General features: G+C 35.7%; 1 protein-coding gene across 1 annotated transcript; it reads right to left on the minus strand.

Annotated features, from left to right (window-relative positions):
- Nucleotides 1–7,945: 7,945 nt before the first annotated feature.
- IAA9 (indole-3-acetic acid inducible 9) lies at nt 7,946–13,214 on the minus strand. The gene is made up of 6 exons (XM_068459033.2): nt 12,774–13,214; nt 10,515–11,181; nt 10,202–10,428; nt 9,954–10,095; nt 8,914–8,975; nt 7,946–8,253 (listed from the first exon to the last, which is right to left on the minus strand). The coding sequence occupies exons 2-6, from the start codon at nt 11,165–11,167 to the stop codon at nt 8,216–8,218; spliced, it is 1,122 nt and encodes a 373-aa protein (XP_068315134.1). The 5' UTR covers nt 11,168–11,181; nt 12,774–13,214; the 3' UTR covers nt 7,946–8,215.
- Between the last annotated feature and the right edge of the window lie 11,412 nt (nt 13,215–24,626).

Genomic DNA, 24,626 nt, shown 5'->3' on the forward strand with positions numbered 1-24,626 from the left:
CACACTATAAGTAACTGTCGTAATGCATTCCGCGATTCTATTCTGAAACTCATCCAGAAAGCCCATAGCTTCCATCATTGCCAATAGAAAGTTTCATTCAACATGATCATAAGCCTTCGCCATATCCAACTTCATAGCCACCGACACCTCATCCTCATCGCCCTGTTGATTAAGAGAATGAAGTATCTCATGTACCACCAAAACATTATCCTGAATCTGCCTCCCAGCCACAAACGCCAATTGATTCGTACTAATAATATGCGGCATAGCGAACTTCATACAATTCGTGAGAATCTTTGCAATTACCTTATAAACCACATTACATGAAGAAATCAATCTTAACTGAGTCATATTCTGTGGACTAAGGACTTTCGGAATAAGAACCAAATGAGTATGATTTAGTTTTTTCAAGAGTTTCCCAGAAAACCAAAACGCCTTCACCATCTTCACTATATCACGACCAACCATATCCCAATACTCATGATAAAAACTCCTCGTAAATCCATCTGGCCCTGGAGACTTATCAGGTGGAATTCAGAACATTGTTTGTCGTACCTCCTCATCCGTTATCAGTTGCAACAATCTTCTCTTATCCTCATCAGATATCTGAGCCTCAACACAATCCGCTATCTCATCTACCCTACGCGGAGTACACATGAGGAAAAGATCTTTGAAATAATTTACTGCAATCATATCTACCCTATTGGGATCGGTACACCAAACACCTTAATCATCCTCCAATCCAATAATTTTATTACATTGTCGCCGTTTCACAGTTTGAGCATGAAAAAACTTAGTATTCTTATCCCTCACCTGGATCCACTTGGTTTGAGATTTAAGCTTCCAATACATTTCTTCCTCTCGCACCCAAGCCTTTAACTCCTACTCCTTAAGCCACACCTCATCATTCACAAATGTCAAAGATTTATAGGCATTTCGAATTACGACAATTTGTTCGCCTCCAATTCTGCAATCCTCAACGTACCCATTTCAATTTTTCCACCACCTGAAAAGCACGGGAGCCCACAAAACTATGCCGCCAATTTTCCTCCACAATGTCGTGACACGCCTTCTCCTTATTCCACCGTGGATCATAAATAAACCGTCTCCATCTCTTTGATGATATAACGTTCATATCCAAAATAAGCATTGCATGATCAGACCCTTCTAACACTTCATGTAGAACTTTCGCATCTGGATACACATTAACCCATCCATTTGTTGCTAAACCACGATCCAAACGTTGTTTATAGGACCTTCATCCCTACGATTCCTCCACGTAAATGGATAACCAACAAAACCCAAGTCAAGCAACCCGTTACAAGAAATAAACTCTCTGAAATCCCTTGTACTAGCGACAGACCGATAATTGCCCCCTTCCTTCTCCTAATCATCCAAGATATCATTAAAGTCGCCCATAACCAAACATTTGTCACCAGCAACCTCAAGCTGTTGAGACAACACCCTCCATTGATCCCTCTTCTTCTTATCTTTAGTACTCACATAAACCGCAAATAACCTCCACGTCTCAGTTTTTATTCCATCATAAATTCCTACCTCAATAAAGAAATCTGCATACTTAACAAGCAACACTTGATCATAGTCCTTCCAAAAAATACACATACCACCCGCAATTCCTTTTGGCTCCACAGCGTGCATGAAACTCATCCCAAGCCGTATTTTTAAATAAACATAGCGATTACTCTGATTTTTTGTCTCCAATAAAATCACTATGTCGAGGATGTGAAGCCTATTCTGCTCCAGCAAATTGTCAATTGTCAAGTCACCTCCGATACCCTGACAGTTCCAGCAAAATTAGCTTCATGGGGACTTGGGAGACCCCTCAAGGCTGGTCTCCTCCGCCTTAAATAAAGACATCTTCCGTGGTCGATTTTTTACTAGTTCAAAACACGCTACAAGCTCCACATATTCCACCTCCTGAAAGGAACGTTTTTTCCCTTTTGTCTCACTCATGACAGCCTCAATAATGGGAGCCAAGTCAAACGGATCATCATTTAGAACTTCATGACCTCCAAGCCCCACTTCCACTGTCTGCATTTCTATCCCCACCACCGTGTCCTCTATATCCCCGACAATGGCATTAGTTAATTGCACCTCCACATTCAAATCATTCCTTGCCATTTTCCTGCGACATACACACCCCATTGACTTGTTCCTCCCCTTCAGGCAACTTCTTAAGGATAACTTTCTCTACCCCATCCGCAACCACTCCCCCCGGGCCAATTAACCCCGCATCGTAGGCCACCTCCCTATCCCTCCTCGCCCTCTCTTCTTCCTCTATCCGACATCGAATTATCTCGACAAGGGAAGAATCATCAGCACCAAAGATAAATCATTATCCTCCCTAGCAGTAACATAGCCTCCACTTAAAGAATCCTCACCCTCAGTATTCCCACTGCCCCACCTCTATACCGCCAATGAAGATCTCGCACCTCTCCATGATCCATCCTAATCATCACTCATCGTCTCCCTCCATCTCCTTAGGCTACGCTGGCTCCCTTCAAACCCCCCACTTCGAAACCCGAATCACAGCGATTTACCTCCAAGATCGGTCTCTGCATCCAAACCGCGGTACACCAGGTTATCCTCCAAGTCCCCAAAATCTGTACCACATGCCCTATCCACCTCCAGGACCTCATTACAAACCCTAGTTACATGCCCCATAATCCCACAGATAAGGCAATACTTTGGCAAAGCCTCATACTTAAATTCCACCCAAACCTTCCCTTCGTCTGGGAAGTGGACAAACGTCCTGCTCATTAATGGCTCACTTACATTAAAACGGATTTTAACCCGTAAGAACCTACCAATGCAATCCCGACTCACCGAAGTATCTACCTTCCAAACACTCCCCATAAGCCCTCCAATGGACTCCGCAACCGCAGCAGTCATACTTATAGGTGGAACATTATAAATCTGCACCCAAAAAATACCAAGGGATAGTGGCGCCCATCTGTTCAAACCCATCCCCATTCGATTTGCCACCATCACCAGATCACCCTTAAAGGTCCAAGGCTGATCCATATCCATCACCTTTTGCTGATCACTAGATCCAACAAACCTGGCTACAAACCTACGGTGCCCAATGTCTCGAATGAATACACCCTCCCTTCCCCACCACAGCAATGTAAAACAATCAATGAAAGCTTCGCCATGCACGTCCTTAAAAGTAAGCACTTCTGCAACCAAGGTGTATTGGAACCCAAATAGCACATTCCTCCACATCTACCCGATCACGGTCCGCTGCCATAACAGCAAACAATAACCCCCGCGCGCAAGCACCATACTTACACCCGCACTACAGCATGCTCACCATATCCCAAAACACCCTCCCACACCCTCACTCAGTAGAATTCCTCAAAAGTATTGCAGAAAGCAGACGCCGTTGGAAACAATTGCAGAAACCCTAACCCTAGGCCACACCCTAAACCCTCATTTCGAGGAAACAAAAGCTGATAAAATGGAGCATTTTACTAATTAAGGTTGTTGGTGCTCACTTTTCTTGTGGTGCATGTTGTTCGTTACACAACAATATGCAATTAGATTGAGGTTTGTGTGGCTCAATAGTCGGTACAAGACATTGGGAATCACTACTAGCATCAATGTATTCTTACACATTGAAGATAAAATCAAGATCAAATTTTGTTGTAGACCCCAAACTGTTCCATTGCACACTTTATGCAATTATTCATATTTACTTATATTAAAAATTGTAGAATGGTCCCTCAACTCAAAATTTATGACTATTGGTCATTTAACTCATTAAAATAGGCAACTATGGTCATTTTTGTCAATTTCGTTAAAAGTTTCATCAAAATGAGTCACGTGCCACGCACATAAGGCTGAATCAAGGGACAAATATGGGAAACTAAATGAGAAAATTGTAGAAATGGTCCCTGAACTTTAACTCAATTGAGGAAATTGTCCCTCAACTTTAACCTAATTGGAGTAATGGTCTCTTAGTTTTAACCCAATCGTAGTAATGATTCTTTCAACATAACTCGTTTTGACAGAAATTCTAACGAAGTTGACGAAAATAACCATCGTTGCATGTTTTGAGGAGTTAAGGAACCAATGGTCATGGATTTTAGTAAAGGAAGTATTGCTACAATTTCCTCTTACTTATACTTTAAATCCCCCTATAAAATTCATTTTTAAAGCCAGACAAGAATATTCCCAACTGAACAACTTCAAATGAACTCATAATTAACTACAATGGATCTTACTTCACTTCAAATGAACCCATAACAACAGTTAAAAATTCGAAATATCTAATACTCCGAAACACCATAAAAATCGCTTATTTTTAATCTATCTTATGATATTATGTTGTTTTGAAATTGGACACGGTAATAAACTTAATTCAGATTCTTAATGTTAAACTCTGAACCTCAAAACAAGTACCAAGTTTAGTAGAAGATATTGTTCAATTTTTTTTGTTACCATGAATCAACGTACCACAAAGTATACGATAAATTGTTTTTATTACCCAATTCCCACATCGAAAATGCGCATAAGAATATTTTGGGTAATGAAACAAGCAAGGGCTAGGAATCCAAAAGTCAATTTCAGTTGACTTTTTTAAATACGTGGAAGATTTTGAGATCCATTAAAAGGTGAACTATGATATTAGAATTCCAAATTGAAAATGTATTGGGAAGATTTTGGGTGCTGAAGCACAATTGAGAATCTAAAGTAAAGATTTTGAAATCATATTAGCGATATATTACTAATTATTGTCCAAATTTAACAACTTGCACAGCTCGACAAGTATTGATTTTTATCGCAAAATGTTTGATGCAAAAAAGAGTGGAATCATATATAAATTGCAATCTTTTATGTCACGTTTCTGATGTCAACTTAACAAAATTCAAATTATTAGTTTGATTTGATTTGATATGCAATAAGATTCATTGTAACCACCCTTAGATATTGGATATCCTTAAGCGTTACCATTAAAGAGAAGTGCTACTTTAAGCTTGTACTACAAATCAAATACCACAGCCTTGTTGAACTCTCTTTGCCTTAATTTGTCACACTAATTAAGTCCCACTCTCCTTAATAGATGGAAAATGGGAAGACAATGACAAAAAAATTCATCTTAATCAAGTGATTAGTCAGAAGCAGCATCATAAGCCACCCACTTCATATGATTGAAATCAAAAGTAACATGATGATTGATGGAATCTACAAATTAACAAACCCAACTCCAATCCAAATATCAGTTTGGAAATTATATTATTAAAATGCAATGTTATGATTATGCTTAACACTAACTAACTCACTGACCTCACAATAATTAAATTAAATTAAATTAGGCTTAAATCCACAATAATTCAAGATCACAAGGCTAATAGTTTTGCCATCCAAAATGATCAACATTTCACAAGAAAAAAAAGTCAAAAGGTTCATTAATCAAAGTTCAGATAATTGTCACATCACATATAATGACAAATCAAGCTTAATTTATGATAATGCATTTTTATTTTATTTAAGAAAATGTTTTTTTAATTTTAATTGTTGACATACATACATATATACCCATTAAATATTGAATTATTATTGATTCCACTTAAGAAGATGGATCATACTATATACTTTATTAGCAAATCTACCAAATATTGATCTTCTGCCACAAGAAAAGAAAAGTAAAGGATTTGCTTTTGCTGCATCAAAAGTCAATATATCTATCCAACCATGTGCAAATATGCGCTTTACCTTAGTTACTGAATCTTATAGATTCACCTGAATCATAAAATAAATTGACAAAGCGGTCCACAAGCGCAAGCTCTACTTTTGGCTTCAATATATGCAATTTTTTTTAATAGTACGTAAAGTCTAATGAATCTTTGCAACGATTAAATCTTGTATAAAATTCGTATTATCTAATTGGTACATATTATTGTAATTGGACCTTAATATACGATACCATTTTGATTTAAGTGAATTTTGAACAATGGGTTTGTCATTGCCACAATATATTTTTCTTGAGTACATGAAAATCATCCTATAATTTCAAATATGAAGTTCAAGTCCCCTCAGAAAACCAACAAAAGAAAATGAATTTCGCACTCTTTTTTCACCTAGCACTACTCTTTTCTTTTCGAGCCTTTAGATGAATAAATTATAGAAGAATCAAGGAATATTTTTCTTATTGTCACCATTTTAAAGAATCGAGTTCAAAAATATTTTTCTTATTGTCAATTTGGTACTGCTTATATTTTTTTAAAGTGCTTATAGAGCTACCCCATTATCCTATTTTTACACCCACATTATGTCTCACCTACCATTAAAATTAAAAAGTTAAAATGTTATTTCTCCACCCACCATTATTCCTAAAATAACATCTTTTTTTTTTTTCAAAGAATAATATTAATACATTTTCTAAAACACCCGTCATCCTTCCTTAATTGCAACACCGCACCTGCATTACCCTAGCCACAGAAACACCTCCACCCACCCAATCAAAAACCCAAACCTTTGACACCTGCTTGGTGGCATCTCCTTTGCAAAAAGAGAGAAATGGGAGGGGGAGGAAGACAAAAGCACACGGGACGAAGAGAGAGAACTAGGAGGGAGAGGAAGAGAGAGAAGCACGAGGGGAGATTGCTCGAATAAACAGACAGATTGCTCCAAATCGATTCATTCCAATAAGGATTATGGCTGCCTCATTTGCTGCATCTCCATTTTGCACGTGACTGGTGGCCATTGGTGTTCGTCTAGGAGGAAGAGGGGCTGGAGGTGGTAATACCGGAATTGAAAGGGAGAATGGGGTGGTGCTTGTCGATGGATTTATTTTTATTTTGGTAAGTTTTAGTTTTTCTTTATTCTGTTTTAGTTTATTTAATTAAAACTATAATAAATTTATAAACATGGATTTATAAGTCTTTTGCTAGAAGGGTAAATATGTGATTAACATTTTCATTAAATGGTGGGTAGGTGAGAAAATAAGATGAAGTAATTTTAATAGCACTCTTTTTTAAAAAAGCAAGAGAGAAAAAAAAAATTGAGCTCAAAATTGTATTTGGTAACGGAGTAAAGGCCCACTAATTGAAAAATTATGGGGAGAGAGAGCGAAAAATGGAAGCAGCTATATAGCTGCTTTCAAAAATTAACTTTTTATCCCAAACCATGAGTGAACAGTGCTCAAACATCGTATTTTTTGCTACAACCATTGTTATAACTCGAGTTTACCAAATACTCATCAACTTTATTCTAAACCTATTATTCTTACAACGCATCAAGAGTAGGTTTTTTTTTAAATTGCATGAGAATACCAAATAGCCCTAAATCCCACCGGCCCAAAAGAAATGCAAGAGAAAAGGACAGAGAAAAACATCATAAAAAAATAACAAATTTCTGAGTGCAAAATTATGTCGGATCATCCTTCTGATCCAAGGGACAAACAAGTTCTGTCGAATTTCACATTTGACGGACGAATCGGGGATTAAAAACTGTTTAAGAAACTAATTAAGTTACTAAAAGTTAACAGTGGCAAAAACAAAACATGATATCTGTTATTTGAAGCTAAATCTTATTTAACCAACACGACAAATGAAACCAAATATTAAGACAAGACAGACACTAAGTTAATAGTGGCAAAAACAAAACATGATCACCTTGAACAATGTCGTCCACCAATTTTATATAACAGGCCACCACATGGGGCGGTAGTCAAGGCGCAGAGAGGAAGAGAATCCAACACGACGGAGTCGGTCGGTGGTTAATCCAATCTGCAAGTTATGAAAACTTAAAACACGTGATGTTCGAACATATTTTTATGCATGACATTTGACCAAGTTTTATATGTAAATCTGAGTTTACTGGGTCGGGCCGCACAATGTCCAAAGCGCAGTTATGTCGCAGCCCGAATGAATGAAGAATATTATCCTTACTGAAAAAGGGGTGGATATGCAACGAAGAATTATCAGCATCACCAATTCATCAAATTAAACAACTTCAACTAAATTGGCTATAACATTAATCAACTCCACAAATTACTAACAGTCTTAACCAGTTTTAAGATGTTTTATAATAACAGACTCGACACGACCCAACTCAAACATCAATACATCAACAAGTTACTCGACATGATGCTACCATCCAGCCAGCGTTCTTCCTTCCAAGTTCCGACTTTTGCAGCTCACTCCTCTTTCCCCACAGCTCAGATGTTCACTTTGATATCAGCCACTGGCTAGTTCCGGTTCTTGGATTTCTCCATGGCCCTAGGAGCTATATATGGAACAAACAAACAGGATAAGATGGGATAAGAGTACAATTCATCATTTAAATCAAAAGGTGAAAAGATCAAACGTTTATCTCGTAAAACCATAAGCTGAAACCAGTAGTAATCTAGAATTTTAAGACATTACAATTATGCACAGCAGATCCATATAAAACTTGAACAAAAAAATGCAAGCGTCTTCTGGTAAGGCTAAATGAAGTGCATGGCAACAAAGCATGAAAACTGAAACCATCGCGTTCAATCATTCTACTTCCCACAGATACCGCAGTTTTTATGCTATGAGCTGTACTAGAAAATAGTTCATGTCAACATACCAACTTTACTTGTTAGATTGTTTCATTAGGACTCCAAGGGGCCACATAGATTGTCATAAATTTGCTTTAAGTTCAAGTCAATTAAGAGGGATTTACTCATTGCACGGCCATCACACCTAATGAAGTAAATAGGAAACTCACTTGTCTACAAAATTCACCCATTTCGTTCAGTGCCTCAAAAATCTCCCATTTTATCTTTTATAAGTAATTTTATTTTCCCAAATATCCATCTGACGTGGAACTGATATTGGAAACAAATCATAAGATTATTGTTAAACACAATCAGTACAAATTAAGAGTAGTCGAGTAGATCGCTAAAGTAGAAAGACAAACCTAAACCAATGGCATCGGAGCCCTTCATTATCTTCAACCTCTTGCATGTGTCAATAAACATCCTGTAAAAAAACAGAATATACAAGATAAGCATCATGGACCATAGGATTTAGAATATCCAACGTTATAGTGAACTACTTTTGTTGTTTCACTTTTTACTCTTCCTCTTTCGGCTGGAGCAAACTCATGATATGTTCTTAATACTGAAATCTATTGAAAATATTGCATTCATAAAAGTTCTATAAATAGAAACGAACAGAAGAACTTAATTCCTGAACAAGGCTATCACATTTTCAAAAGTTTATGAGTCAGTTTAGCAATTGAAATACTTTAATTTTAATTCTACAAGTTATTATCTTTTTGTACTTTATTTTAGAAGAAATACTAAAAATAAATGTGGAAATAAAGTGTAAATTAAACAGTTTATGCAAGGGTTCAACTGGGCCTCAAAACTTTATATGTTATGTAAACAAGATTCATGTATGCTTTCACAAATTTTGATGTTCCTGTCAACATAAGCTTTAGTCGATGAATTGGAGATTAAGGACTAAATGTAGATTAATTTAGATTCCAGACTATCAAGTCCCTCAGACGATTAAGATCTCTAGTTTCTTGCAAGTCTACAATACAGTATCGCCCTCCTGACAATGGAGTAATGAAGCATTTCATTAATAAAACTCTCACCCTTGTCATAATTTCTTTTTTTTTTTTTTTTTTTTTTTTTTTTTTTTTTTTTTTTTTTTTACGGTTCATTAAAAAAAAAAAATAAGCATCACCCTCCATAAGGGAAGTCCTCCCTCTCATCGATGGGGGAATCCTAATATTCCCCGCTTATAACCCATACATGTAAATTGTACCGCGATACATCAAACTTTTACAGTTGTTTGTGTGAGAAGGGTCATTTAATTTCAAAATATATGTTGTACAAACAAAAGGCTTCAACTCTGGGAAATAATGAAACAATGTTTCTGCACTATAACAGTTTAAAAAATTCTCCCTGTGGAAACCAATCAGAAAAATACAGGAATATTAGAACTTACTCCCATGGGACATCCCCAACAAGCATCCAGTCACCATCCTTATCCTCATATGTAAGCACATATTCTGATCCGTGAAGAAGATCTCTCAGCTTACTCTCACTCAGTCTTTCCCTCCCCGGAGCTCCATGGGACCCATATTGCCCTGAAATCACAATAGAAAAGTGTGGAAATTGGGTCCATGCAGAAATGGAATGTTTTTCTATATGTAAAGACATGATATCAATATTAAATAAAGTATAGTAATTCACCTATGGTAAAACAGCTGAACATCTTTTCCAGAGCAGAAGACAGATCTTGATATGTAGAGTAGGTTCTCAGGTCTACCTTCCTCAGGTAGGGAGCCCCATCCATGCTGACCTTGACAAAAAGTCCACCGGGACCAGGTTTTCCATTCACTTCATCATTGTTCTTTGACGTAGTGGCTAGAGAATTCTTCCTAAATGATCTAATTGGCGGCCATCCAACAACTTGTGCCCTGCCAACCAAATGTAGATACAATTACGAACAAACCACAGATTTCATATAAAGCTTCAAAGTCGTCCATCTAAAATTCTAACTTACTTAGCAGCTGGGGCACTTCCATTGTTAGAAGCACCCAAAGGGTTATGGCCGCCTCCGTTTGTAGCATTAGATTGTTCTTGTTTAGTGCGTGCTTCTTTTGTTATGGTTGGCTGACTCCCAGAAGGCCTGGATGATAGCATTACATTGATTGAATTCACAGGAAACTTCCCTTGTCCAACAGATTCTGGAGATTCAGAATCAGAGCCAGCTGCATGAAACATCCAATTTCCTTCAGTATATGCATTACTTTTCACCTCTGAGAATCCATCCAGAGTGTCAGCAAAGCCCCTTTTGTTGCCATTCTTCTGTGATGAGGAGCAGATTCCATCTTTTGAAGGAAGCAAAGGAAACAGTGGCTTCTCGTTAAGTTTCCCCGAGTTCAACAAGCAAAGATCAGGTTCCCGTTCTGGTGATTGGGATCCAGGAAGACCGAGCCTCAACTCCGTAGCCTTAAAGTTCAGATTGTTCTTAGTCCCCTCTGACAAGTTCGAGACCGTGGAGCTGTCGACTGAAGAACAATCTGACAATCCTAGGTAGTTACGTTCTTTCAGTCCAGAACTGTTATGAGAGATACAGTCCATAGAGCGTGAAAAAGCTACCATAGACCCATTGCTCTGCCCTTCCTCCTCACCACCCAATAGTGGTGGAGACATTAGCAACTACACTACTGCAAAAGGGAAACAATATGAACCAAATTATCAGATTCATTGCTTGTAAAACTACCAGCGAAACCAAAACATGAAAATCCCAACAGCACAAGATGGAGAAAGCTTCATTAGTTTAAGGTTTAACTGTCTCATCTAATGGAAATTAAATTCACATCAAGTATAAATAGAGTCCTAGAAAATTTTACGAACAGAGAATCATGAATTTTCTCATCATGATTTTCCCATCAAAATAATTGTGAGCATGACTAAAGGGGTTTTCAAAAGACAAAAGTCACAAAACTATCTGATAAAACAAACAGTGGCTATCCAGAAACCGGTAACATGTAAACCATATTAAACCAAGACAGATCAATATCCCAATGGAACAGATTCAAGCTTCTCCTAGAATAGTTTCCGGTGAGAAATGAAACTCAAAAGGATATATATATGAATAATCTAAAGAAAAAATAGAAATATTTGACAGGATCCATTTGGGAAATGTAGATTAGTCGAAATACAATCAAATCCATGAAGGGGAAAAAAACCCAAATTGGGAAAGTGCTCACTGGTCTGCCCATATAATCAATGTACCAGAGAACATATATTTATATGGCTTCAGATCAAACCACAAGCCACCATAGTCCAAGCTAAAGGTTCAGATGCCAGAGGTTTGTAGCTCAAGCGCTTAAGAGCATTTGTCCTTGCACCCGAAATCCTAGGTTCGATTTTCCCTCCCCCAAATACCGCTCGTATAAAAAAACTCCGTAAATTCAAACAAACCCGAACCATTACACAACACGTTATGAACAGCCTAAGATAGTTGCAAAATTGAAAGAATCTCAAGAAGAAACTAGGACATGAAAATCCTAACAAAAATGGAAAAGTTACATTCACCGGCAACGAAAGGTTGTAACAAACACAACAAGTATCCTCCACAACTTCAACCTCACAAGCTTAATAGGAAATTTTGCTACTTTATGATGTGATTCCATCAGAAACTAAACCAAATGCACATCAAAAACAAATTGAAAAGTGAATCCGTATTTATACTTTCTTGGAAAGGAAAAAGGTCAACTGGGTATTTAGCATTTTGTTTGCATGAGCTTAAGCTTTACCATTTAAAAATAAATAAAATAAAATAATCTCCTTTTTCTCATCTCCCTAAATTTTCTAGGAAACCAAACAGAAAATGCAAAAAAAATGTTAAAACAACTTTTAAAAAGAAAATTGTACAGATCCACTGCGATATATAAAAGTCCAAAAAAAGTATAGCAAATTAAGCTGAAATGCTCCAGGAATTTACTCCGAATATTGAACAAAACAATATGCAACTGAAAAAACAAAAAACCCAAAATAAATAAATAAAAATCAAACCAGAGAGAGAGGCAAGGTTACAGAGAAACCACAAAACACTGAGCTTTCAGAACGAACCCAAAACATACAGAGCATCAAGATCTCAGAACAAAACGACCCAGAATTCAAACAAGAAAAAAAAGCTCAGCTGCAAAATCATATACTAAATTATACACAAATATTAATTAAGACTGTAAAAACAAAAGTTTTTAATTAGCAGGAAAACAAAATAAAAAATGGGAATATTGGTAGCACGCACCTGAGGAACTTGTGTGGATCAGACAAGGAAAAGAAGACCGACGAACCCTTTTTCTGAATTCTCAAGGAAAATGCAAACAAAGCATCAAAGTAAAAGCAGAGAAAGAAGAGAGAGAGAGAGAGAGAGCTTAGGACCCTTCCATTAGGCAGAAAGCAACAAAGCTGTATTTTTTAGGCTGAGCTCGCCGAGGAACTCGAAGCCCAAAATAATTAATATATTTTGTTGAAAAGAAAAAGAAAAAAAGTAGGGGTAAAACTGAAAATACGGGTAAAAGGTGGGGTTTTGTAATTATATTAATCTATGCTTTGTCTGTGAAAATACGGACCGGCTGGTTTTGCACGGCGCCGATCTGGGACAGGAATGGGGAGAGGATTGAAGGCTCAGATTGACTCTGTTCACTGAATCTGAGCCGTCAATTTTTGGTTCCGCGAAAATATGTAGTTCTGGCGCAAAGACGTTCTCCCTTTTGCTGTAACTACTCGTTACGTTATTGTTTGTTGCTTTGTCAATGACAAAATGTTTGTTAATTGGCTTAAATGTTAAAAATGGTTTGTGTATTTTACCTGTTCGGTCAATTTTAGTTTTCGCGTTTTTATTTTGGCCAATTTGATTATTGAGTTTCAAATTGTTAGCCAATATAGTCAATTTCATTAATTTACAGTTAAATATTTCATTTAAAATTTATTAAAAACCCTATTTATTTAAGAAATCTGAAAAGCTTAATGTAAAATTTAAATAAACATAACATAAAAGTTCAGATTAAAACTCAAGACAGCATCTCTAACCACGAACGTGCAATGGAAAGGGAGATCCACAAAGGAGTAGAAGGGATGCAGATCAATGCTACGAAGATGGTGGATGCGGATATGACGCGGAGTTGTATGGGGTCAACACTAGCGCAGGAGAGCAAAAGATGGAGAGCAACAGAACATCGACCTCACTAGAGAAATAATGCGGAATTTGATGGCAGGTGGGAGACCGTGGGGTGAATTTTTTTTTCTGAAAGAGATAGGATGGGTAGTTACAAGGTGACTCGTAGTGGTGGCTTTGGATGGGTGGATGATGGTGGTGGCTGGGATTGAGGGTAGAGGTGGAAGGGTTTCAATTTTGTTGTTGTTGAATTTTTATTATTTTTTTCCCTTAATTTTTTCTTTCTTTTTTTTATCAATTTGAAACATGTTTGGATGGAAAATGAGCACGTTGACTAACTGAGGAGCCAAATCGGTCGTAAGGGTAAAACATAGGACCATTTTAACATCTAAACCTTATTAATTTTTTAAATTATGAAAAAAAATATTATTTTAAGATCTTTTGTTTTAAATTATCAATTAACAAAAAAGTACCAATAGAAAAGACAACCAAAGCAATTTATGAATACACTATAATTTAAAATAATTATAGGATTACAACTCAATTCTACCACGTTTTCCGATCGCCCAATTTTTCCGAGGAACAGACGATCATATTTTTTTCATCTCAAGGTCACTGTCCTTTTTCAAAAAAAAACGTAATGAATTTTTCTCAAAGTTATTGATTTTATTGTGTATGCGCCACTTATTACTACGATTGAATGATATTCGTTTTCATCTATAAGTAGAAGTCTTAGGTTCGATTCTCGCCAAATGCGAATATGAACCAAATGACTGTGGTTAGCCCATTGTGAAATTTAGCTCACTCTCACACCCCTTAGTATAGATAATATCAAATGCATTAAAAATAATTATTGAGTATACATATGAAAAAATAAACTCACACAACAAACATAATTGAAGATGAAAATGTTGTACATATTGCTACTTTTCTTGTGAGATCAAGCATTCTAGTGTTAGGAATGTAAAAAAGTTAGACGAAGTTGTCTAGATTACCTCTTCATTAAATATTTGTCGAAAGATGTGTTACAAAGTACAATGAACAGTTGCAAGTCAAAACGTATGCAGTCTGCATGCTCATTTATAATAGTGAATGTTTTGCCATCTGAGTCTTTGAGTAGCCTTTCCTTCTCCCCTACTTTGAAAGAGCAAGGCTTGACCCCCAGAGTCATAATAGTTGATGGTATGTCCACTCCTAATTGTCTTGATACAAACCTTTATCCTTCTTGTTGTAATGAGCTTATTGAGAGTAAAAATCATTCCTCTTGCCAATGGATGAATACGTTTGGTGACTTAGTGGGCTACTAAGTGGGGGCAGGAGAAGATATAATAAGTGTTTGAATGGTCAAAATTTGCTCACCTGGTAGAATTTGACTTCCACTCCCCACTTGTTGATAGGGGTAAGGATTCCCTTGATATGTCTTTGCCTCGGCAAATGTATGATTGTAAGCTTGTATCATCACCTCATAGTAAGTATTCCAAGTGTTAGCATTGTTCATGTACTTGGAGAAACATTCATGCATGCCTACCATGAAGGCCCTAAGAACTGTTTTATCATTTGTCTCTACACAAAGAGAATACTCATGGCTGAAATGACCCACATACCCATGCAGTGACTCATTTGGCTTCTAAAAAATGGTGTATAAATCATCAGAAAAGTGTAAGCGATCAATGTGGAAGATATGTTGAGCCACGAAAAAGTCTCCTTAGCTCAGCGAAGGAATCCACTGTATCATATTGAAGACGACAATAACAATTGAGAGCTCTACCTCCACTTAAGAAGGTGGAGGGAAAATGAGTCATCGACCATCATCACTGTTTCTTTGGTAGACCATGGTGGATTCAAAGAGATGAATATGCTCAATTAGATCTTCCCTCCCAGTATATGGCTCATCTTTTGTTTTGTTTCTCCTCGTAGAGGGGTGCCAAAGATCCTCCTTGTCAGAAGGTCGGGCCTTGGCATATTCCAGTCAAGTATCATGCCCTGACGCCCAGTTTTTAGTTTGTTCACTTATTCAAGGAGTTGCAGGATAAAGGGATCCTGAGTGGAGTCAAGCACCATTATAACCCTCATTCGTAAGTTTCCATCATCTCTTTGAAGTTGGAAAGCTTGGGCAATGGCATGTGGCCTTTCCATGGATTTAGCGTACTGGGTCGGAACATGCATCTTGGAAGCACCCCCCCCCCCCCCACCCCCAAGTTTCCCATACCTTCTTATCCCTTTAAGGCTTTTTGTTCCTTCCCTAGGTTGGTAGCTAGTATGGGTTATGGCAGGGGACCGAGTCTGTTGATGACCCTAGGGTTGTTGATCTTTGAACCTACGTGGATGGGTTTTGCATCTAAATTTTTAAAGTTTTAAATTTCCACGTGGGCCAAATTGACACGTGGCACCCAATCATTGTCAACATGGGTGCCACGTCACAGGTTATTTGCAATTCTGACGGAAAGCTTAACAGATATATAAAAGTGTCACAAAAATTTCACTTTATGTATGAGACATAGATGAAAACAAAAATTATTATATAAAAGTTTGAAAACCACAAAATTTTAGGTAAATAATAACATGAAGAAGGAGAAACTTCCTTGTCTAGGCTGCATTCCCCCTTCTTTCCAAATATTTCTACTACTACAGAGCAATACTCCGGTGAGTTGTAGAAAAGTTACAAAGAAAAATGCAGTGTTTCTAGAATCTTAAAATGTTGATGATATTTGAAATTTTAAGGGTAAATTACACAGAACTACCTTAATTATTGGGTCATTAACAGTTTCATACCTCGTCTTAAAAAAGTTTCAATGTCATACCGTATCTTCGAATTTGTTGCAATGTCATACCTTCCGTTAGTTGTCTGTTAATTCCTCTGTTAAATACTGATGTGGCACACTTTCTAATAAAATATTATTAAAAACTAAAAAAAAATCATTCAATATTTTTTAAATATTAAAATAATAATTAATTAAAGAAGAGTTATTTATATATTAAACAAACAAAAAAAACCCCAAGTTCGTCTTCCCCCCCTCCCCACTCCTTGCAACCCAAAAAGAAATAAGAAGAAGAAGAAGAAGAAGATAAAAATAATAATAATAATAATAACACATCTTCATCTTCCCCGACCCCACCTTCCCTGCCATGCACCCCTTTCTTCCTCCTCCCGTCTTCCCCTTCCCTCCTCCTCCGCACCCTCCCTCGCACCCATTACCTGCAACTCAGATAAAAATTTAAAAAAAAAAAAAAAAAAAAACATCCTCATCTTCTCCAACCCCCCTTTCCCTACAACCGAAATCTCGTCTTCCGCTGATTCGTCAGGTGGAGAAATTGGGCACGGAGAAAATGGGGGGAATGTGTGTGGATTTAAGGAGTGAGGGGTGTAAAGGAGGGAAGATGGTGGGTGCAGAGGGTGGATGCGGAGGAGGAGGGAAGGAGAAGACAGGAGGGGGGAAGAAAGGGGTGGGTTGCAAGGAATGAGGGGTCAGGGAAGATGAAGATGTTTTTTTTTCTTTCTTCTTCTTTCTTTCTGGGTTGCAGCGGGTGGGGGAGGGGGGGTAAGATGAACTTAGGGTTTATTTTTTATAAATAACTTTTCTTTAATTAATTATTATTTTAATATTTAAAAAAATATTAAATGATTTTTTTTAGTTTTTAATAATATTTTTTTTTAGTTTTTAAAGTGTGCCACGTCAACATTTAGACAATTGACGAAATGTATGATATTACAACAAATTCGAAGATACGGTATGACATTGAAACTTTTTAAAGACGAGGTATGAAATTGTTAATGACCCAATATTTGAGGTAGTTCTGTGTAATTTACTCAAATTTTAATATAAATTGAATTTGAATACTATATTTTATGGAATAGTATAATTTATAGCCAACCTGAAAGAGACAAAGTAAAAACATAACAAGTGCAGACAAGTCTATCATATTCAGAAGAGTAAACCCAGGCATTAAACCAGGAATGTGGTTTGATAACTTGATATTAATTATTAACTAGTTTGGTATGAATTATATACTTGGTGATGGGTAGAGTGTTGTATTGCTAATCAATCATATATGAAATGGTTGCTTCAAAAATCAAATATAAACGGTGGACTTGACTTTTTCAACCTGAATTTATACGCCATATTTTACATTATTGAGTTTGGGTTGATGATAAAGTGAGTTAGTCATAATAATAATAATATAGTTACGAGCTTATTATAAGACATCAACCAAACAGTAACATTAATGATAATCAATAATAAAATAATTGCATACTTGTTATAGTGAGCGTCGCAACCGTGTGAATCAAAGCTAAATTTTTTTTTGACCGAATAAATAAAATTAAGTGTCGCTAAACTAATTAATTAGGAGTATTGAAAAAAATAATAAACACAGAAACAAACACTGAAGAGGGTAGGGATTAAGATTAGGAAGAGGGGGAGGGGGACAGAGAAAAACAGGGGTAGGAAGTGTGGTAGGGGGGGACAAGAAAACGGCAGCTGACGTCTGTTTGCCGGGTGGTGTGCAAGACATCTAACCTCCCTCCTCCATCATTTTTCTCTTTCCATAAATACCCTTCAATAATTAATTGTTTATTGTTTTACCAAATTAAATTATTGTTTATAGACGCCTAAATTAAAAATTAAGATTAAAATAATGAAAATGTTGGTGGTGAAACTTGGTCGGAGTAGCATCATGAAACTGGCAGGAGTGCTTTCGCACGCTTGGGGGCACAAGCATTCATGTTTTGTGCATGCCACAAAATATTGTCCATCATCACCCTAACATCACTCCCCACGTCACCTGCACCTACTACTACTTCATTGCATTTGCCTGCCATTTCAACAAGGGTATACACCGCGTTCTGTTCAATAATGAATTATTACATATAATTATTTACATAGTAATAAATTATAAATTGTGTTATTCATGAATAATTTTTTACTTTTTACATATTATTTTTAATTTTTAGTTGTAGGATTAAATGAATTAAAAAATATTAAATTACAGAAATTAACAAAATATGTGTGGGAGATAAAATTTTGTATGTGAATAGCACTACGCTAAATTATTAGAATGGAACATTACGTGCCAATGAAATTGTTTTGTGTAGGTCATGAGTTGAATAATGCAAATTATTTTGTTCAAAAAAATTTTCACGTAATAATACATTATCGGACCGAGATGCTTCTATATTAGTGAACTCGTTTGATGCCATTCAATTGTTCACTATGATCTCTCTGCCTTTTTATTTTTGAATTTTATTTTTTAGTGTTTTTTTTTTTTTGGCTGTGCTGTATTAATGGTTGTTTCTGCAGGTACTAGTATATAGGCTCTGCAATAGCTATATGTAGGCGCTGTTCAGTTAAGCAAACATGGGGTACTGTACTGTTTGTGAAAAGGACAAAAACATGTTCTTTGCTTGTTGCTATGGAGAAATTGTTCGTGCCTGGAGGCCGTGCGGCCAATGTCTGCATTTCCTAGTGAAATAATGCAATAGGAGCTTTTGTGCTCTCTTCTCACTCGCCTCATCTAATTGGATTGGATTGGATTTTTGTTTAAGATTAGGTGGATTAATTTTTGCTCTAGTTAATGTTTGTTAGTTCATAAGGATCATTTTTGTACTAGTAACTATGTATGTTTTGGTGAATGTTAGATTAGAACATTCGTCAATCCAGAGACTTGACTGGCTTCTGATGTCATGACTTGAGACTCGAACCCTACATTGAAGAATCAGAGTTCAAACTCTCAATCTTTGGCGCCATAATAGAACTTGAACCTCAAACCTCGAACCTAATGGTCACTATATAACAAATTGACAATAGCCAATAAAATTTATTGTGCCTAATGAAATTAAACAAAAACCAATCAGTGGCTAATGAGGTGAGTAAAGATACTACATATTCACCACTTTAACCATTGATAAGGCTTTACTCACCTTATTATGTACAATTATTATTAGTGATTATTATAAATGATGGATTGCTCTTGTGGTTAAGATATTCTTTTTTAACCTACTGCATCTTGTGTTCAAACTTTCTCCTTTATTTAATGTAGAATATCGCGCACTTGTATTAAAAAATTGTGACTACGGTCGAGTTTTATCTTGATTTGGGTTCAGGATTCAATTTTCGAGTCCCCATTTCCTGGTTCACCGCTCGGAATATGAACCTCGACTTAGCTCACATTAAAGAAATATAAAATTGGATATAAAACTGTAGGCCTAAAGTTTCACAGCCCAGTCCAAATCCGGTTTACACACCTCAAAGATTGAGGCCCAAGTTTTGCAGATCCCACTTGCATCTTAGCTAGCAAGTTGGGACTTTCATTTTCTTTGGAAGTATTAAACCCCATTCACTATCAAGATATAAGAGAGGACATGTGTTGTAGTATTATTGGTCCATTGTGAAAAGAAAAAAAAAAAAGGTTTTGAATGATTAGCATGCAAGTCTTGTCCGAAAAAGTACAAGGGACTGGTTCCGAATTTTGATCATGACAATTTCAGTTTATTTGGGTTGATATGAAAGTTTGAGGTGTGATTTGGAGATGGGCGTATCTTCAAAACACTGCACAAAGCTCTTCATTTTTCTTTTCTTTACGAACGATAAAATAAATATATCAAATTCATCTAAACTGCAAAAAAGATGATTCAAATTTGAGTTTAGATGATAAAGGACATTACTCTAATCAAATTGGTCAACCAAAGCCAGACATTTGCACAATTTTTTTGGGATGATGTTGTCTAGGGTAATTGGATTTCCAACTTTCTAACCCTTTGGAAAACCCTTTGATACAAAAAGGAAAAGAATACAAGGACATGGGCTAAATTACCATCCACACATATAATATGACATGTTTTCACAACCCTTTTTTTGCCCACCATGTTTGCACGGATGAAATTTGTCTTGAAGGTAGGAACAAAAATGAAGTTACAAAGAAGTTGCGTCGATGTGAATCATCGATGCTCTCCAACAGAAAGGAGACTGCGTTTCTTGGAAGCAAACCAGCTTCGTTGGGTCTGCAACTCTCTGAAAGATAAAAGCCAAGGGTACAAATGAGATATGACATATACACAAAACATATGAATGTCCCGGAATTAGCAGATAGCTGAGAGCTCATGGCTTCAAAAGTTTTGCAGGTGTACGTGAGGACTCGCACGTTGGACAAGAGTAAGGGTGGCCAACTCTCACTTGGTTCCAACAAGCAATGACAAGCCTAGTTGCTGATGTTGTTTTTGTTATTTTTGGGTTTTGATTTTAGTGGTTTGGTCTGATACCATGGTTGGATTAGCATATCTAATTCAAAGTTAATTGTTACTTAGTATTACTGTCTAACGATAGTCATTTATATTTGTAAGTAAAAAGTTTTAACCTTAACTCACGTGAGTGAAACTTAATTCTACCATTCATTTTATTCATTTATATTTGTAAGTCAAATATTTAGACTTCATTTTGTTTTAATTTGCCATATTATAACCAACCTGAGTGAAACTTAATTCTACCTTTTAAGATCTCTAAAATGCCAAAATCATATATTTTGTTATCTAAATTTTACTCTTTCGATGTCAGATAATACTATGTTTAATTGTTAATTGTACCAAATTTAAAATTGCCAACACCACTTCAACTTTGTTTCATTTTCTCTTTCTTTTGAAATTGCATGAGTTCAATTCTTGCTTTTCCTCCTCTCCGGTTCTTCTTTCCATAATGTTTTACAGTTTGCATTACGGGTGAGAAGAACTTGTAGATCAAGTGAATTTTTTTATGGCAAGATTATGGAATCGATTGGATCAATTTTTTTTTTAGCTTCATTTGCGTATTAAAAAGTCAACATCATGGAGAAAAAAATTAGTACGGACGGATTTTGTTTGCCTTTGTCAAGAGAATTACGGTTTATTAGCAAAAATGTCCGCGCAATGTTGCTAGTTTTAAAACCATGACTTAGGCTACTGCTTTGGGTGTTGGTGGCTCAACGGCGTAGCTCGAAGCCACTGCTCGCTAGGTTTAAAAAAAAAACCCTAATTTTTTTCTTTCTTTCACAACATCAATCCACATAAGAGCAATATTATGAGTATAATGCATGCACAATTTATGTAGAATCTAAAATTCATAAAATGTAAAATTGGGTCATGCATTATAGTGAAGTTTCATGCAAATAAGGCTAAAAAAAAATATCTAGATCGATTTTATATAGAGGTTTATAAAGTGATGGGTTTTTGTCTAGAAAATAAGTGTTGTAAGGGGTTAACTCTAAAGCACCATTTTCTTTACCCAATTATTAATTATAGTCCAAACGATCCCTATAATAAACAGGAAATGATAAACAAACAACCCTTTTAGCGCTTCACACACCCCTTATTTAATCACGTTCGTTGTTTTTATTTAGTTTATTCAATCTAATTATTGTCAAAAGTAAAGAGTAGTGTGTGAAGGACTAAAAAGAGTGTATATAATCCGCTCCCATAATAATCCCTTCCAATTACTCCATTAATTTAAACAGTAAAATTAGAGCTCAGGTTAGAACTGTAGAAAATTTGATTGAAGAGTCTTTAGTCAACAACTGAATTGATGTTTTGAACCATTTTTTAAGTATTAACAACGCACAACATAAAGTGTTCCGACATGCTAAAAAAGAAACATAAAACGGATAAACACACGAAAAGAAGTATTAGTATAGGTTTGAGGCCTAACTGAGAGGTAAAACGGATAAACACACAAAAAGAAGTATTAGTATAGGTTTGAGGCCTAACTGAGAGGTTCATAGCCAACATTTCAAAGTTTCAACATCCGTTCAAAAACCTATGAGCAGGCAAAGAAAATATACAATCGCTTTGGCAGAATCCATGAAAACTTGATCCTATTAATCATAACTTTAGTGTGTTTTTCTTAACATGCACTGAAGTACAAATTTACTTTTATGCTAACTGCTCGTCTACAAGACTACACAGCACAAGCAACATTTTTCTTGACCTCCAAGAGTTGGGTGACACGTTGGGTGTGCAGCTTTGTATGGAAAAGTTGTATCAGTCTCATAATTGGGAAAACTCACCAACTCCCCTACTCGGCAACTTTTGCTCAAAAAAGCTCACATATCATATCATAGTTGTCTACCATTTTAGCCCCAAAAAGAAAAGGACTAAAGACTAAGTGTTTGGGAAATTATAAAGAAATTATGATAAAAAATTTACAATAAAATAATATTATTTTAATAAGCACTTAGATAATTAGGTTAAAGTGCGGGTATCTCGTTCTTTTTAAAGAGATTCAAACCCACAATGGTTTGACAAAGTCCACGAATCGATGCTGCAATGTATTTCTTGACTTGTCCATTCCAGAATACAAAAGCCCAATTGAATTATTGTGTGACTCAAAGTTATATGCACAAAAGGAAAAGTCCAAAGCTCCACCGCAAGGACATCCTTCTTTGGCCAGTAAGTAAAACGGAAATAATGGCAGAATGGAGAGAATAATTGTTGTAGAAGAAATTGAGTAGTGAGATAATAAATAAAAACGATGATGGAGAAAATGCTACTAATTATAGATTTAGTATCACCCTTAGTGAATAGGGTAATAAAACACAAATTAACAAAAAAAGAGTTACAATAGTTACATAAAACGAAAGGCTAATAGACTCCACCTTATTTTTCCACTAATTTACTCATTTATTTAAAATTAAGAATTCACCAACACTACAGTTCCACCGTCATCCTTATATTGCAACAATCGGCTCTTTTAATTTAAATTTGAGCTGAATGTAAGAGGGTTTGTAATTTAAATAGCTAAGAACTCTTGTGTTTGGAATCTTTTTATCGATTGTCTTTTCTTTCATTATCTATCACCAACAAGAAAAATGAAAAAGAAAAACTCTGGAAATAATTAGTCACCAACCTCATGCATCAATGATTGTTCGAGACAATGTTGGTTCCCTGTTAATGCTATGCACATGTTAATCACCAAATCCTTGAGCCATATTAAAATGTGAGGTTTAATTATGAATGCATTATTTCTTCCTTCCACACAGTAACATGCAGCACAGCCAGCCATTCATGAACACAAAATTGAATGGCTTTGTGCAAAATAGCAAGCACGCAATGCAGCCAGCTGAAGGCCAACTTCCTAACTTCTTTAATATTTAGATTCAATATATCTCAACTTTTTATTTCCACCTTTTTTTTTTCTTTGTTAGTAAGGAAACAAACAAAATCTAAGCTCTGTAGGGATACAGGTTATCTACAAATATTCATTGAAATTCGAAGCTATTTGACTATTGAATTAAATGGTAGTCATATTAATCGGTTTATCAAATTTGGACCGTATTTGAATCAATTTGAATCATCGAATCTAACTTGTCGACCCATATTTGATTAGCATTGAGTTCAAATTGAATAAGATCCTTATCAAATCTAATTTACGACCTAAAAAGATTAAAATATCATTGCTAAAAATACAATATTTATTAATAAAATGAAGGTATAAGTTTATTTTATATTCATAAAAAGGCTTAAATTCCTCACACAAATATGATAGTTAAAAATAAAAATAAAAAAAAATAAAATGTCAAATCAGGTTATTATCAAGTCGGATCACTCTTAATTTATATATGGATCCATTTATAATCGAATTATCTAATTCGAATAATCGGATTGGAAATCTCCATTTCTATTAATTCGGATTTACTATTAGTAAAAATCCGATCCATTGACAGATGACATCTCTATAATTGTACTACAATTGCTTCCACATTTAAATTCAACATTTTATTTCCATATTTTTCATCATTTTGTTTCTAGAGGGAGCAATAACGTTAAAGGGTTAAATAAAAAATAAAAAATGATTGTGCTCCACCATTATGATAAAACGACTTCTAACATTATTTTGTTTCTTTATTACCAAGGATACAAGCAAAAGTAGAAAGCAAATAGTCCAAATCCGCTCTTTATACGCTCGTTTGAAAGTGTTTTTAAATTAATTAAAAATGCTTAATAAAAATGCTAATGAATTTAGT

Source organism: Pyrus communis, chromosome 1 (assembly GCF_041283825.1).
Source record: "Pyrus communis isolate YQ-2024b chromosome 1, ASM4128382v1, whole genome shotgun sequence".
Lineage (NCBI taxonomy): Eukaryota > Viridiplantae > Streptophyta > Magnoliopsida > Rosales > Rosaceae > Pyrus > Pyrus communis.